Source organism: Thermobia domestica, chromosome 1 (assembly GCF_964235325.1).
Source record: "Thermobia domestica chromosome 1, izTheDome1.hap1.1, whole genome shotgun sequence".
Taxonomy (NCBI): Eukaryota; Metazoa; Arthropoda; class Insecta; order Zygentoma; family Lepismatidae; genus Thermobia; species Thermobia domestica.
In genome coordinates this window covers 324788486-324804851 of record NC_137454.1, presented here as the reverse complement: position 1 = coordinate 324804851, position 16366 = coordinate 324788486, and the positions used below count along the sequence as shown (strand labels likewise).

At 38.0% G+C, this 16366-nt stretch overlaps 1 protein-coding gene across 1 annotated transcript in view; it reads right to left on the bottom strand.

Moving 5' to 3' along the window:
• LOC145663000 (U7 snRNA-associated Sm-like protein LSm10) overlaps positions 1 to 16366 on the bottom strand; it is a 109127-nt gene that overhangs the window by 89941 nt on the left and 2820 nt on the right. Inside the window, exon 2 of the mRNA XM_081729129.1 lies at positions 12467 to 12584. Within this exon, the coding sequence (XP_081585255.1) occupies positions 12467 to 12584 (118 nt within the window). The remainder of the gene's footprint in view (positions 1 to 12466; positions 12585 to 16366) is intronic.

The window sequence follows — 16366 nt, the reverse complement described above, 5'->3', positions numbered from 1 at the left end:
TAAATAACAGCTCCCATATGGAATAGATTTAATTGGCCCATGGGTCGTGTGAAGGTAAAGGTACCTTCACACACTTATTTAATTACGACACGTAGTGGGAGTGATGTAGTCAGCACCACGCACAGGCCGTATCCAGATCGTCCTAGGTACCAATTTCACAAAGGCAGGTTGAACCTTAAAGCGAATTGGAAACAACGTTAAATAATAATAATAATAATAATAATAATAATAATAATAATAATAATAATAATAATAATAATAATAATAATAATAATAATAATAATAATAATAATTATTATTATTATTATTATTATTATTATTATTATTATTATTATTATTATTATTATTATTATTATTAGACTACTTAAAAAGAAAAAAAGAATATATATTGGACTTGGAGCATTTGACATTAGGTATTTCTATTGTTTTCAGGTGACTTTCAGTAACATCTGTGAGTAGATTCACAAACCTAAGTAATTAAATTTTATACAATACTATTTTATTATTCTCTTTTCTTAAAATAAAATAATCATCCCTCACTTAGCAGAAAAGTAATATTTCAAACACTATTTCAAGAAAAACAAAATTAAAGTAGTAGTCCATACATTTTACACATCTTCTGGATGTGATTGTAATATTATCATGTTTCGTATCGTCCAGCTGGAAAAGCGCTGTGCATCATGGATACTCTTTGAAAACACAATTCTATACATTGAAAGTAAATTTGAAAATTCTGTACTATGATGTTACTGCTTATTCTTAAAGCTATCAGGAGCGATTTACAAGGTAGCCTAAAAAGTTCTTGCAGTTTTTGACATTCCATTAATCATGCGCTCACTAGAATGAAACTAAATGATGCACGCACGTGTCAAGCGATCGGAAGTTAGTCTGACCATCGACAGACACGTCGCACAAATAAAGCAGTCATGCCCCGTCCAGTGTCTAAGAGAAATGCAGGTATCGAAACAGCTAATTCGCGTGTGTTTGTTATATAACTTTCAAGTGGGCCTGTCAGCTGTCGCATCAAGTCGCTGCATATGTCAAGCATTTGGGAAGATTACCGTGAACGAACGCACCGCCAGGCATTGGTTCCAGAAACACTATTCAGGAGATGTGAGCCTTTCGGATGAACCTCGCAGTGGATGACTACATGTGTTGGATGGCAAACTACTGAAAGCAGCCAGCGTTAGCATAACAGTGGTCTAACGTGTGATGAACTTGCATAACGGTTCTATGTTTCCTCTGAAACAGTAAGACTCCACCTGTATCAGCAAGTAGGTATCGCACACATTGTCGGCAGCCAACAAGGAACAACGAGAGAGAGCTTGTTTCTCCTTGCTCACTCGGCACTTGAATATACCCATCTTTGAACGCTTACTCACTGGTAATGAAAATTGGGTCCTCTATGACAGTTCCCAGCGTACTAGACATTGGTTATCGCCACGTGAACCTGTTTCTCATACTGCTGCACAGTGTGGAAATTGAAGTACTTCGAGGTAAGTGTGTGGAGGGGGGGGGGGGGTTAGTGTGACTTAATGCATTGCAAAAGAAGCTTTAACTCGCAGGAAAATGCTCCTGTACAATATAGAATAGGTTATGATTTCTCAGTTCACAGTATTTTTCTCATAAAAGACTTGAAAAATCAGTTCTTCTAATGTACACAGCGTATAAATGTGTTTGGGTACCCTCTGTGAGAGCGTCTCAATAAAGTATGCTCAAGCTCATAACTGTAATATGCGTAATCACTGAAACACGACGTAAAATGAACGTTACAAATATGCATAACTGCAATTATTATGAATATTTATTCAAAGAATTACCTTCTAGTTTAAAAAGCAGTGTTATACACAAAATATAGAACAGATATTTGTTAAAAATTAAGTACAAAACTGAATACACAACTAAGCAATTACTAACAAGTATACATTTTCCGTAACTCGTAATTTATGACCTTAAAACGGTTTGGGTACAAAACCTCGCGGCCCAAAATCTCGCCTGGCCAAAACCTCGCTGGACAAAATCTCGCCTGCCCAAAACCTCGTCTTCCAAACCTCGCGCCCTAAAATATCGCCATACCCAAAATCTCGCCTGACCAAAACCTCGTTGTAATGATCTCGCGATACAGAATCTCGCCTGGTCTAAATTAAGCGAGACGTTGTGTGGCCTGGGAAGAAATGTCGTCAGGATAAAACCTCTTCACGACGATTTCTTCGATGTAGAATGTTCTATATATTACTATATGTATATATTTAGTAATAACACATAATTACATTAAAATAATGACAAGAAAAATTCTAATGCATGCTTTGGAAATCTATGTATATAAAAATTAAATGACTGTTTGTTTTTTTTACATTATACATCTTGAGCCATCCTACCGATCTCAATCAAATTTTCAACATAGATGAGGTTCGAGCGTAGGATGTCTTTTATAATTTCACTTTGTCGGCACAACAAAAGGGAGGGGGAGTGGGAGATATATATATATATTGGCCCACGAGGTTATGGCGGCGAGGTTTTGGCAACGCGAGATTTTGGGCGGCGTGGTTTTGGTCCGGCGAGATTTTGCCCCTAGAGGTTTTGGCCCGGCGAGATTTTGTCCCGCGAGTTTTTGGGCGGCGATGTTTCGGCCGCGAGATTTTGTCCGTATCCCCCTTAAAACAAATCTGAAATCGGGATTCTTTTCTGTTGTCCTCCGGAACTTTTTCGTGGTAAATCATCCGTAGCGGAATGATGCCTATCCTTCAGCCAAGAAATAACTAACTCGTCTACTTTGAGCTTGTCTAACGGTGGACCATTAACATTGATGAAAGAGCTAGACAATGTTTGAGCACTTAGTCTATTTCTAATATCAGTCAGAAGGTTTGATGTCATTACCATGTTCCTCCCCTCCAGAAATCACAAAGAGAACGAGTTTCCGGGGAAGTGTTTCAGAGGTGCTTGGGAATTTCCCCCTTCCAATTACAACACTGCCTCTGCACTCACGAAATGTTATGTTCTCTGTATGGTGGAATTGTCGGCAAGTGGTGCATTACGAACTACTTTCACCTGGTCAGACCTTTACTGCTGATCTCTACTCCCAGCAGTTCCAAGAGGTGCATCGTGCATTGTGGCAGAATGAGCTGGTATTTGTGAATCTCAAGGGTATGCTGTTCCTGCACAACAATGCCAAGCCACATGTAGCAAATAGGACCCGGGAGACCCTTCAGCTACTTGGCTGAGAGAGACTGTGCCAGGCACCATATTCACCGGAAGTTGCGCCAACAGAGTACCACCTGTTTTATTCTCTTGACAACCACCTTCGTGGAAAATCCTTCGCAAATGACGTAGACCTGTGGAACGCATTCACCATCTCCTTTGGATCTACAACGATATTTTAATACCAGTCCAAATTTTAACACCAGGATATTGTGCAGCTCTAGGAACGTTGACAAAAGGTATTGAATGCTGATGGAAATTACTTCGAAACCTAAAGGTACGTACCGTACACTGTATTGCTCTTTGTTTATCACTGCTCTAGAACGGCAAGAACCTTTTGGTTACTTTGTAAAAGCCATAATTACGACTTATAATAATAATACTAGTAGTAGCTTACATTTACTGACATCTTTTTTATTGTTTATGCAGTAACCTGTGCCCTCCCTGGTAATTCAAAATTAATCATACTCATATCCTTTCCTAGTCCGACAGTATACACTTAAAATCACTATACTGCATGGCAGATGGTCCTCATTTGTGGGTTAATGAACATGTATTCGTTTATCTTTGTTTCACTTAGGCTTGATAATTTTGTCTTCAGGTGTTTGAAAGCTGGCCCATCTCGATGTAATGCCTTGAGATGATTTTCATCAAACCTAGTTTGATATGTAATTGGGGAAGAAAAACATTTTTAGCGTTCACGAGTTGTTGACGTGGTATGTTCTTGATTCTTCGAACATCCACACAGGAAGCAACAAAATTTGGTATACCCTTGTTACATGCCTCTAAGGATTTCAATAACTTTCTTCGCCAATTGAATGTATTGCAATATGTTAGGCATTACCTATTATGTTTGTTTTGTGTGAACAGTATACGCAACTGGAACGGATTGGTAAGCATTGCCAATATGGAGCAGGTCTGTCTTCAGACTTATCTCACACGAATCAATGAACAATTGTCATTCTGTTGGATTGTGTTCATGGTCAAACTCCTGAGATAAACCATTAACATTTAATCTGAGATAAACCGTGTAATTCCTCCAGTCTCTGAAAAATAAGATGAAAAATTACTCTGTCGCATTCGAAACGTGCTGATTTTGACATTTTTCTCCAGTAGATTCCATTCTTGAAGTCGAAAGCCCAAGATTTACGCTTATGTTTTCGATAGATTTAAGTCCCGTACAAGATCATTTAACTCTTCGTGTGTGTTGAGATGTGATGTATATGAGAGGGATGGTGACTGGAAGTTGATGTTCTCGTCGCTTGGACTTCCTCCTCCAACATCAAATGCATAATTTTCGGGAGATTTCGGCATAGGTAGCTCTTCACTATGGTTCACTGGGTGTCTTGCTGATTCCCTATTAGGATATTGGATGTGATGTTTTGATTTGGAAGAAGAGTCTTTTACATCTGTAAAACAAAAGTAACAGGCTCTTACGTGGGCTCTGGCGTCCCTCTGGTACGGCAAATTTTAGCCCTTTCCTTTCCTTACATCAAGTTTCGCAAGTTCCTGGAACAAGAATTGTAAGATATGTGGTGCCCATCGTTTATTTTGATCTCCAACTCGCCATCCAAAATACAGTTTATATGCTTTTTTGACAACAGGGATAAGGTTGTTTTTTGACTATTCAACGTAAGTTCACCATATATATATCAACCTTATCCCTGTATATATATATATATATATATATATATATATATATATATATAAATGAGTCGCGGTTATTCTTAATCTGGCGGGATATTCTGATACACTGAATACAGTCTCCATTTCATACACATCTCACTGACACAACCCAAAACAAACGTTAAAACTTTACAAAAAAAAATCGCAATTTCAAAGCACAAAAGAGATGGTGGCGTCTGTTCGTCGCTCATGCCACCTCGGTGATTATTATGTAACAAATTTATCACTACATTATCCAGCATAAAGTTTCTTTTCATAACAATGTTAAATTGATAGTGATATCAATCATATCAAGCGCTGGAGGAAAACCTTTAAACGAATTCACAATTGTTTCTTACATACGTACTATACGTAGTGTACAGACATAGTGTTTTTCGGGAAAACTATACTTGATACGAAGAAACTAATCGCAGATCTGTGTTTTGCTTGCGAAAATAGATTTAAGATAGATTTAAGCAAAGGACAAATTTCGCATTGTACAGTATTTTTGAACACATGAACCAGTTATAGAGCTCAGAATCCAGACCAAATATCCTCCTCCATCATAAAAAAGTGGAAGTACTCCTTTTCAGGGAATGCAATACTGCACTTGATGATAGTGATCAACATTAATAAAAATCATTTATTTTATTTTTTTCAATTTGAACTTTTGAATATATATATATATATATATATAGTGAGTCAAATTGAGTGTTACAAGCCATTATCCCTCGAACTATGAATCTAATAACAAACATGTTACGAGTCAATGTACAATAAAGACGAGTGTAAAAAATGGTCAAACACAATGTCCCCGCTCCTCATTTGGGAGGGAGGAGGTTAATCTTCAAATGGCAACATAGGTCGAGTGATACTTCGTTTGATAAACCGTGGAAAACCGGGCAAGATTTTTTTCAATAGCACTACCACAAGCTAATATCATGTAAAGTAGTAGAATAAGATTGAGTAATTCTATGGGATATGTGCGATGTTAGAAGTTGCACTTTCAAGAACTGTAAAGCAAATAATTCCAACACTTACCGTGTCACAAATGATGCTCAATATGCCCTCTATTCTGTTCCACACACCTTCGTAAACGGCAGCATAGGGATGTACGTACAGCATGTAGCATCTCTGAGGTGATGGATGCACACACACGTTGAATACGCGCCTTCATATCATCAATGGTTGTCGGTACGTTGGACATTACTCAGTCCTTAACATAACTCAGAGGAAAAAATCAAGTGGAGTTAGGTCAGTAGCTCGTGGAGGCCAGTGAATAGAACTTCCATGCCCAATCCATATATTACCCATACGTTGGTCCAATAAGGCTCTGACCTTGCGTGCATTGTATGCTGGAGCACCATCATGTTGTCTACATACGCATACGTTCGGCGAGAGGAATTGTTTAACAACTCGGGCAATATTACATCACTGATGAATGCGCCATACGTATTAGCAGTAAGATGTTCATTTAAAAAAAATGTGGCCCAATGACATGGTTACCAAGGACGTCATATCACACATTAAGAGAGATGCTTATGAGTATCTTGCCTCTGCCATAGTGGATTTCCCTAGCCCAATATGCATATTATGCCGTTTATATGTCCTGTGTTTGTAAATGTAGCTTCATCACTAAACAAGATGGTGGATATGAAACTGCGCTGTCTGTTTTCCATACCTTCTAACGATAGAGATAATTGCACTCTGTCATGGAAATCATTGACAGCATTCCTGATGTAAGATGATATGATACGGACAAAAACCTGTAGCCCTACTCATGTAAAATACGCAGTACAGATATTTAGCTAAATCTACTGGTCTGAGCCAGGTGTCTCGTACTGACATGAGGATCTACATGTACTGCTGCCAATATTTCTGTTACACAATTTTCATTTGTTGCAGAGCGGTAACGACCCGAACCCCGTCTCCAGACGAGATTACCATGTTGCCGCAAACGTCTTTCCACTCGCAAAAATGCCATATGAGGTGTTTGTTGGCGTTGGGGATAGCGCATTGCCTACATCCGTGCCGCGTTGCGATAGTTTCCTCGACATTCGCCCAACAGCAGCAACATATCTACACAGTGATCAAACACTACCATTGTCCTATTCATACGCTGCTCAAACTAGAGTAAGGCCGCGCTAAGAAGAGCTCTGACAACTCTCACGTGCGATCAAGCGCGGTTGCCACATTTATCTTCTGTAACAATATAAATATAACAAGGGGCACATTTTGTGGAAATGAGTCATATATGTATTACAACAAAAATATTAACATTATGCCTGACGAAAGTATTAGACAAAAGAAACAAACAAATTAGTATTGCGTTAAGATAGTTTACAAAATCGTAAAGAAAACAACCGTTACTTCTAAACACATAGGGCCTTATGCAGAGTCGTTTTGACATATGATTAGCGTCATACTAAATGCCTGACTACTGCATGGAAACATATGTTAGTCGAACTCTTTAGTATGAGATCGGGTTTCTTCGTAGCTAAGCGGTTAGCGTACGCCTTTGGCATGGGAGACCCCGGTTCTATTCCCGGCGGAATCTCATGTGGTTCGGATTCCACGTTAATCAGTAGGCCCACGTCTCATATAGCCTCGCTGTTGAAAGAGACATTAAACTCAATATCAGTTCAACTCTTTAGTATGACACTAAACACGCGTCAGAACGACTCTGCTAAGACCCATAATGTTATTTTATTTTATTTTTTAATGAAAACTACTTACGTTAGAGAATGGCTTTCAATTGTAGATAATTTAATTCCATTTACTGTAGAAATCTTACGCTTTTTTCCTAGGGTGGATAAAATTTCCGTCGGTTCAGCGAGGTCTTTCAGGCACTTCTCTTTTGTGATTCTTTCCACAGTTGTAGGGCTAATGTATAAAGCTGAATCTACTCTTTCAATCACTTTATTCAATGGCAATAAAGGACCGTCGTTACGTTCTTTCTCCAAATATTCCCTAAGATTAAACACAAATTCCCGTTCTCCTTTAGCCTAACTGGCATAACCGTGGGACGTAAAACTCAAACAAATTCCCGTGCCTGACTTGTCAAGGGCACCCCCTTTCCGCACTTCAGGCATTGTGTTCATAAACACAAACACACACACATACACACACTAAATTTATATTTTAGGTCTATGTGAATAATACGAATACAAACTATGTTCCACTGAAGAATGAAAATAACAACACAATATTCACACCAATGCACTGAGATGATAGCACAAAAAATCAAAACAACCTGACAACACAAAAACTTTCACAGTAATGAGTAGGTATAAATGCGACAACACTGTTCGGTTACCATGGAAACAACCTAGTGTTTCCAAATGTATTTTTGTGGGTCTAAACCTATCCTCCCCTTCACATATTGGTGAAAAAATGTCTTGTACGAAAAGACAAACCTAGCTGGATCACGTTCGTTACTTTCCAACCACTCAATTTCTAAATCAGTCCTTATGAAAAGCTCATTATAACAATCTCTGTAATATATAGAGTATGTAGGTACATTTTTTCCTTATGTCAACAAATTTCCTACAAAGATCATTAGAAATTATACTCATTTCAGCCTGACATTCCAAATAATTGTTCATTGCCCTTGAACTTTAGAAGAGCCGTACAGAGCGCTTTCAATTCCACGAAAACCTACTCCCTGCGGCGATAGGGAGGTGGACCGGTTGTTGTTCCATGTAACCCCACTTCTATTTACGTAGCAAATTTGTCAAAAGGACAGAGTTGTGGCAATAACTTTAGGCCTAGTGGAACTACGTTGTGCTAGAATGTTGAGGAGTAAAGTGAAGTACGATTATTTTTTTAAATATCTAGTTTGTAAATATTTCAACTTATAATCTGATTCAATCAGTGATAAAGTAATTCGATTCCTTTATCGTTCTGTCATGTGGTCGCTTTGATTCTTCTTGCTATGACGGTTCGCAACACTGTCGTCAACTTACACGAAGTTAGATCTGTCAGAGCTCAGGCTACGATGGCCCTAGTCTAGTAATGTCGATGCTATGGTGCGTTCATTTTCTTGTACGCAATACTCGTCACCCAAGCTGATATCTCGTCCCTGCTACTGCATTCGATTCGTTCACATGAAATGTCAACACACTCCTACAACCTCTACTTACAACATCCGCACTGCCACTTCCCTTTAAGTCACCAACACTCACTAACAGCCAGCTAATGGAACCGCAAAGATGACTTTACGTTGGCCACCACCACTCAACGAAAACAAATTACATACTAGGCATGTTGCATAAATACACAACACATAGATACATTCAAATGCTCCCAGTGGAACAGTGAAAATCATATCCCCCGCCCCCTGTGCGAGCGGCTTTATTGACACTTGAGTAAACCAGCCAGGATTAAGCAGACAGAGTACTAGCTATGTTGCGAATGTCATTGGTTCCATTCCCAAGGTCAATTACGCTGATGGGGCCGCGGTGGCTCAGTGGTAGAGCGTTCACCTCTGGTGCTAGGGGTCTCGGGTTCAAACCCTGCTCCCGCCAAGTGAACTTTGTGGTGGACAAACACCGTGTGCGTGGGTTTTCTCGGGGTTCTCCCGTTTCCTCCCACTTTCTTCATTCCACCATTTCATTCATTACTCATTATCACCGTCTCCTTTAGCCAAACCGGCATAACCGTGGGACGTAAAACTCAAAATGTCAAAAAAAAAATGTCAATTACGCTGACAAGTTTTCCTTACTCTAACTGGGCGCATGTTGATATATTATCTTCAAATATGGCCTAATAGCTACCTTCCTACCGCTTTCTTATAGGGTGCGTAATGATCTACGTCCCTGTATTAGTATTATTCATAGTCATATTATTGTCGTTAACCTTGTCCTTATTGGTCGATTTTTCCCTTAATTTTTACGTGTTACGCACCTACAGTATGTGTGGGGGAAGCTTGTGTTTGACCCATTTTTTAGGCTTCTCTGTATTGTACATTGACTCTTCACATCTTCCGCATAGTTCGCGGAATATTGGCTTGCAACACTCAATTTCGACACAGCGCTTTGTATCTGAACGTGGAACCATTTTAAAACAGGCTTGCCCAAAATCAAAACAAATATTGTACTAAGCTGTTTGGTTTTCCACGATCTATCAAACAAGGTATCATTCGAGCTATGCTGTCATTTGAAAATTCCACGTACAACCCTTCCCCTAAAATATGGGGCAGGGGGAACCTTGTGTTTGACCCATTTTTTTAGGCCCCTCTGTATTGTACATTGACTCTTAACATTTTTCTTACTTGATGTATTGTTCGCGGGATATTGGCTCGTAACACTCAATTTGACTCACACTTTACGATTTTGTTTCGAGGGGACCTTGCTAACTTTATTCCTGGAAATGTGAAAATTCTGCAAGATATTTCATTTACTTTAATATAGTAAATAAAATTTCGGGGGGGAATTAAGCCCGGAAGTCCCCCGTAAACTCGCCAATGTTGAACAGTTCCAGGAACTTCTCTGAACAACACAATAAAAATACGGGTTTCTTACTTGATCCTGAATTGAAACATCTGTTAAATTCAATATCTGAGACTATTAAGGTAAACCTGTTGCCTATTGACGTAAACTATGACGAATATATTATTAATCGTTGTGTATCAATAGCTCACGTGACAAATAATTCCCTCTGAAAAATAAAAACGTTGCGGCCAATCTGAATGATTTAACTCAGTCATTCGCACCCGCCCGTTGTATGACATATGAGGGAAGTTTTAGAATCTAAGTTAAAAAGAAAAAAAAAAAAAAAAAAGAGGGAAAGAATAATGCAGGGAAGAAAGTATTGTCAGTGTACAGTGTACGTGCAGTTTTGAAGCCATGAGTAGTATGCTCTCAAAACTACTAACCACACTATCGATTTTATTGTTTGCCTATCAGTGTCAGTTTATCTAACAGCACCTTCCCCTTTCACTGAGAAAATAAGCAGCAAATTGTGACGTCACAGAGGATTCAGTTGGAAATCACTGATATAATTCTAGGTACGTATGGTTAAAAATACCTATTAAAAAGTTTGCAGATTCGACTGGAAGTGAAACCTCAATAACTAAACTGCGTTGCAGCCGCTAGAGGGCTATGGGAGCCAGATTAGTGGTGGGCACAAAAACCGGTTTTTCGGTCTTCAGTCTTTAGGAAAACCGAAACCAGTTTTTGGAAATTTTTAAAAAAACCGTTTATCACCAAAACCGGTTTCGGTTTTCTCCAAATCCGGTTCGTTTTTTTCAAAGTTTCGGTTTCGGTGAAAAGCGAACCGGTTTTTGGAGAAAACCGAAACCGGTTTCAGTGAAAAACCGAACCGGTTCTGGAGAATACCGAAATGTTTTTATAAACACCGGTTTGTTGTTTTTATAAAAACCGATTTTGCCCATTCCTAAGCCAGATACAGTATTAGTTTTAGATAATAGTCTGGAAGAGCACAGAGGCTTCAATCATCGTCTATGGCTTTTTAAAGCAGGGTTCGCTATTCATTTATGGATGCTATATAGAATGGATAATGAATAGATGAATTAAATGCCTCATGTTAGTACTCAGTTCAATGAATAATGAATATTAAATCATTTCTACATACTCTGATGGCTTCTTTATTAATGCATAACACAGTTGCACACCGCACTCATTAAAGGATCTTTGATATGTGAGAGTATCCTGGAGTAGTTAATAAAACTTACATCATCGCAATAATTTTTCTGTGTACATTTGTTCTGATTATCTACGTTTTATTAACTATTCCAAGTCAGTGTTACACAAGGCTGGCTAACCTCTTCCGGATTCAGTGCTATTTGTAATTTCAGAAATCACTGATGGTCTACTTATCTGTTTACTAGATTGATCCATCTAGACATTATGACTCACACCTCAACGAACTACATCTCACGATTTGCTAATAGACTAGTAGACCGCGATCGACGTGTTGACCACCCCTGGTCTAACATACAGAATATCCATTAATGAGTCTGGTGTGGAACTAGGTAATACACTGCTGAAGAAGACATCAGAATATATCGAAATGATTTAATAATACGTCATTATTCATAAAACCGGATACTATGGTCAGGAATTTCAATCCACGTAGCTCTCCTCTTGATTACTGCCGCGGTGGCTCAGTGGTAGAGCGTTCACCTCTGGTGCAATGAGGTCCTTGGTTCCATTCCATCTCGCGCTAAGTGATCTTTGTGGTGGACAAACACTGTGTGCGTGAGTTTTCTCTGTGTTCTCCCGTCTCCTCCCACTTTCTTCATTCCACCATCTCATTCATTTCTCATCATCACCGTCTCCTTTAGCCTAGCCGGCCTAACTGTGGGACGTAAAATTTAAAGATTTCATTTCATTTCATTTCCAACTGCCTCTTGATACTAGATAAACACAAAAAATTTATATGATTTCACCGAGAAATTAAATCGGATACATGTATACCAAAGGAACACGCGCTAAACACTGACATACACGCAAGCCTATTTGTTTAACTAAGAAGATTTACAAATAGGTCATTCTTAACCATAAAATAAGATGTATGGTATTTTATTAGCTAAACTTAATTTTATTAACTAAAGATCTTTAAACATAGTTTATGTACTTACATCTCCTGGGATATGAACATAACGAATATTTCTTGACAAGACAAAAAACGTCTCAAACTCGTACTGTTGACCTCTTTGATCTTCAAACAGAGCATCACCTAGTGTAATGTTCATATACCTATGGAAACAATAAAGTATAATCCACACTCAGATTCAGAAATTCTTTTACATAGTCGTGAAAAAAAAAAATGTATTTCTATACTTATATTCGTAACAATTAAGCCTTCTAAAAGTGAATCTGCATCCACGAATGCACTTCCTCCCATATGGAACAATTTTGAAAGGTACTAAGAGTATCGTGACGAAACAAGTAAATATGTAATTAATTTATGTATAATCTCATATTCTATATATAAACTCTGTATTTTTTTCTCTCATATCATTTATTCAGTAAAACGCCACTTGCAATTAGTCCCTCATCTTCTCATGTTATTATTGCACTATTACATTCATTTCGGGTTACTCATTTAACATATCAAACACTCTAAAATGTATTGACCCTTTTGCGCACAACATGGCATTAGTATCCTGAAACTCAAGGTACAAGAGTGGCAGCAGGCCAGGCATAACCCCATTTGAGAGTTGAAGCTGTACATAAACTGTTGGAATTCTTGTAATCCGATGTAGTGTATTGTGCTGTGAAGGTGAGTGAACTTTCCACGAAGCTGTGCTACAGTTTACAATTTTATTTCGATGAAGACACAAATGCTGCGCAGGCCCGTGAAGATATTTGTGATATTCGTGAGCAAGATGCGTTATCTAAAGCAACAGCGAAAAAATCATTCAGCGCTTTCATACTGGAAATTCCGATGTCCAAGATGATCCTCGCGGTGGTAGATTAATCACAAAATTGTGGATTATATTCTGGCACAAATCCTTCTGAAACCGTCGATCACGAGTGACGAAAGTGTATAATCTATGACAGCAATGTGCGAAAAAGATCGTGGTCGAAGTCAAGAGAAGCTTCACAGTCTTTGGGAAATCCCACACTAACGCCAAGAAATGTTATGCTGCATTTCGTGGGATTGAAAGGGCATCGTTCATCACAAGCTACTACCATCGGGCAGAAAGTGGATTGGAACCTGTACTATCGATAACTAGTGTGAATGAATTTAGCAATTCAAGAGAAAATAGTTGGAACGGGTCAACAGAAAGGGTGTCGTATATCACACTGACAACGCAAGATCACACACATCTTTAACGACAGTTCAGAAATTGAGATAACTTGGGTGGGAGGTTTTAATACATCGGGATCGGCCTCTGAAGAACTCATTGAATGGTATTAAGTTATTTTCAAAAGAAACATGCAAAAAGCACGTGTCATAATATTTTCACCAGAAACAACTGAAGTTCTATGAACAGGTTAGGCATGACGTATTCCCAGTTCTTCTTGATGTACATTTGTTTCCGGGGGGTTCAAGGACGTGAGATGCATATGGAACTTAAAATGGTTATGATTTGTACTCACTTATAAACATTACAATCAAGGAGGGAATTGTAATTTTTGTTAAAGCTTCTGAAAGAGGAAATTTTAAAGAGCAACGATAAGTAAGGGAGGGAAAAAACATACTTACATGAACATACACCGCCTATGCTTCCCTTACCTGCCAGATGCATTTTTGCAACCGAAAATGAGATACATCCTTGCAACGTTGAAAGAAAGTGACAAAATCATTTGAGTCATCAAAGTGACAAGATAACGGTATTATAGGAAATACAGCACAAGGCCATCGAACTAAATGGTGAGTATGTAGTTTCAGAATGCAGGGTTGGCAAAAACCATGGTTTTTATTGAAAAAAACCAAAAAACCAGGATTTTTTGGTTTAAACCCGATTTTTTTGGTTTAAATAATTTACTCTATGGAGAGAAATTAGTTTGTTTCGCCTTGATGTTGTTATGCAACAACAAGGGTATGCTGGAAGGGGTCACATAAGCTTAAAGCGGAATCCAAACCGCTTCTCGACATACATTCAAGAGAAATTGTCCATCTGGACACGAAACCGGGATTAATTGGTCACAAATGCGATTGCCGACTCACTCACGAAGGACTCTTGATAAAAATACCTAGTACTGATCTTTACATAGGCGTACTAGTTATTATAATTGTCAAGAGTCATTTCAAAAGGACAAAAAGATAAACAGTCACACAAGTAGAATTATATATAAATCGGGAAACTCCCGCCTTAGCCATTGGGAAAATCCTGTTATTACTTTAAATGTATTTGTATGTAAAATTTTAAGGTCAATATATCATAATCACTATGCTAAAACTGAGATATTAAATTACAAATTTGGTATGTAGATATCATTCAATAAAATTAAAACTAAGTCAAATCCAAGTTGATGTTGGAAGCTACGTAGGCAGTTGATAAATTTTGCCAATTTCTATCAATAAGAAGCAAGCTTGGCTTCTTTATAAAATAACAGGCATTCATTTAAGTAGAAATATATAATTTGGTTTCATTTCGTATGTTTAGGCTTAACATACTTATGAAATACCAAGATTATTACGGAGAAGACTTTCGCTTAAAGGGACACCTCGAATCGCTACTTGGTTTACACTTGAAAGATGGGTTGTGGTTCGACCGAGAATTGAACACGGGACCCCTTGATTAAAAGGTGAAAAGTAGATAAACGTAATGCGGATAGTTTGATTTGTGGAAACGTCACCATTAAGTTCACATGATTTAAAGCATTTTTTTTAAACCAGTTATTTAAAAAAAAAAAAAAAAAAACTGTCAGAATGTATCAAATAACAATAAATATCTTCTCAATCTTTACCTCCAAAGGTTCAATACTTTGTAGACAACCTGATACAGTGAAACCTGTCTACGTTGGCCACCATCGGTTCCATTGAAAAGTGGCCAACTTACAGAATATAAGTGTGATTGGTGTATTTTTAGAATAGGATTTCTAGTATTACTTGATTGTAAAATGGGGGGCGCGGTGGCTCAGTGGTAGAGCGTTCACCTCTGGTGCTTGGGGTCCCGGGTTCAATCCCAGCTCCCGCCAAGTGAACTTTGTGGTGGACAAACACCGTGCTCGTGGGTTTTCTCGGGGTTCTCCCGTTTCCTCCCACTTTCTTCATTCCACCATTTTCATTCATCTCTCATTATCACCGTCTCCTTTAGCCTCACCGGCATAACCGTGGGACGTAAAACTTAAAGATTTCATTTCATTTCATTTGATTGTAAAATTTTAATAAGCAATACCACGACAGTTACTTTTAAATAATGTATATAGAGTAATCATAACAATACACAGTACTAGAAAAAATACTACAGTACATTTAATATATGTACATTTTTCTTCCTGAAAACTAGTCTGGTACACTGAATGATTCGGATGGAAAACAGAATCGAAACAGCCATAAAATCGAAACATATGTACGCAGTTTATTGAAATTGGTATTGTAGCGCACTAAGTTATTCAGATTGAATACAAGAAAAGCAAAATTATAAAGTCAGTAATTTATATGCAGTTTATATGATTTTTTTCGACAGTGACATATATTTTCTGTAGACACCTTTCGAAAAGTAGCAAATCAGTTATTAGTAACAAATTTATTCATGCTGGTTCATTCTAGACGTATGTCTTTTATTCTTTTTTGCACATTATACACATTCTAATTTTGTAGAAACTACCTCTTGTCAATGAGCTACAAGTGTTTCCCTTTGAGCGAAAGATGTTTTGAGAAAAATCTTAAGGGCATTCATACCTCAAAACTTCCGCTATCTTTCGACAAGCAGTCAGGTGCCAATAAATGACAATTGAGATGGTTACCTTTAGCCTTGAGAATTTTCCGGAATTACTAAAGCTCCCCACTGATGAAAGGAGACGATATGGCTAATGGTTTTACCAAAACAGACAAAGTAAACAGATACGTACAACCATTTCCT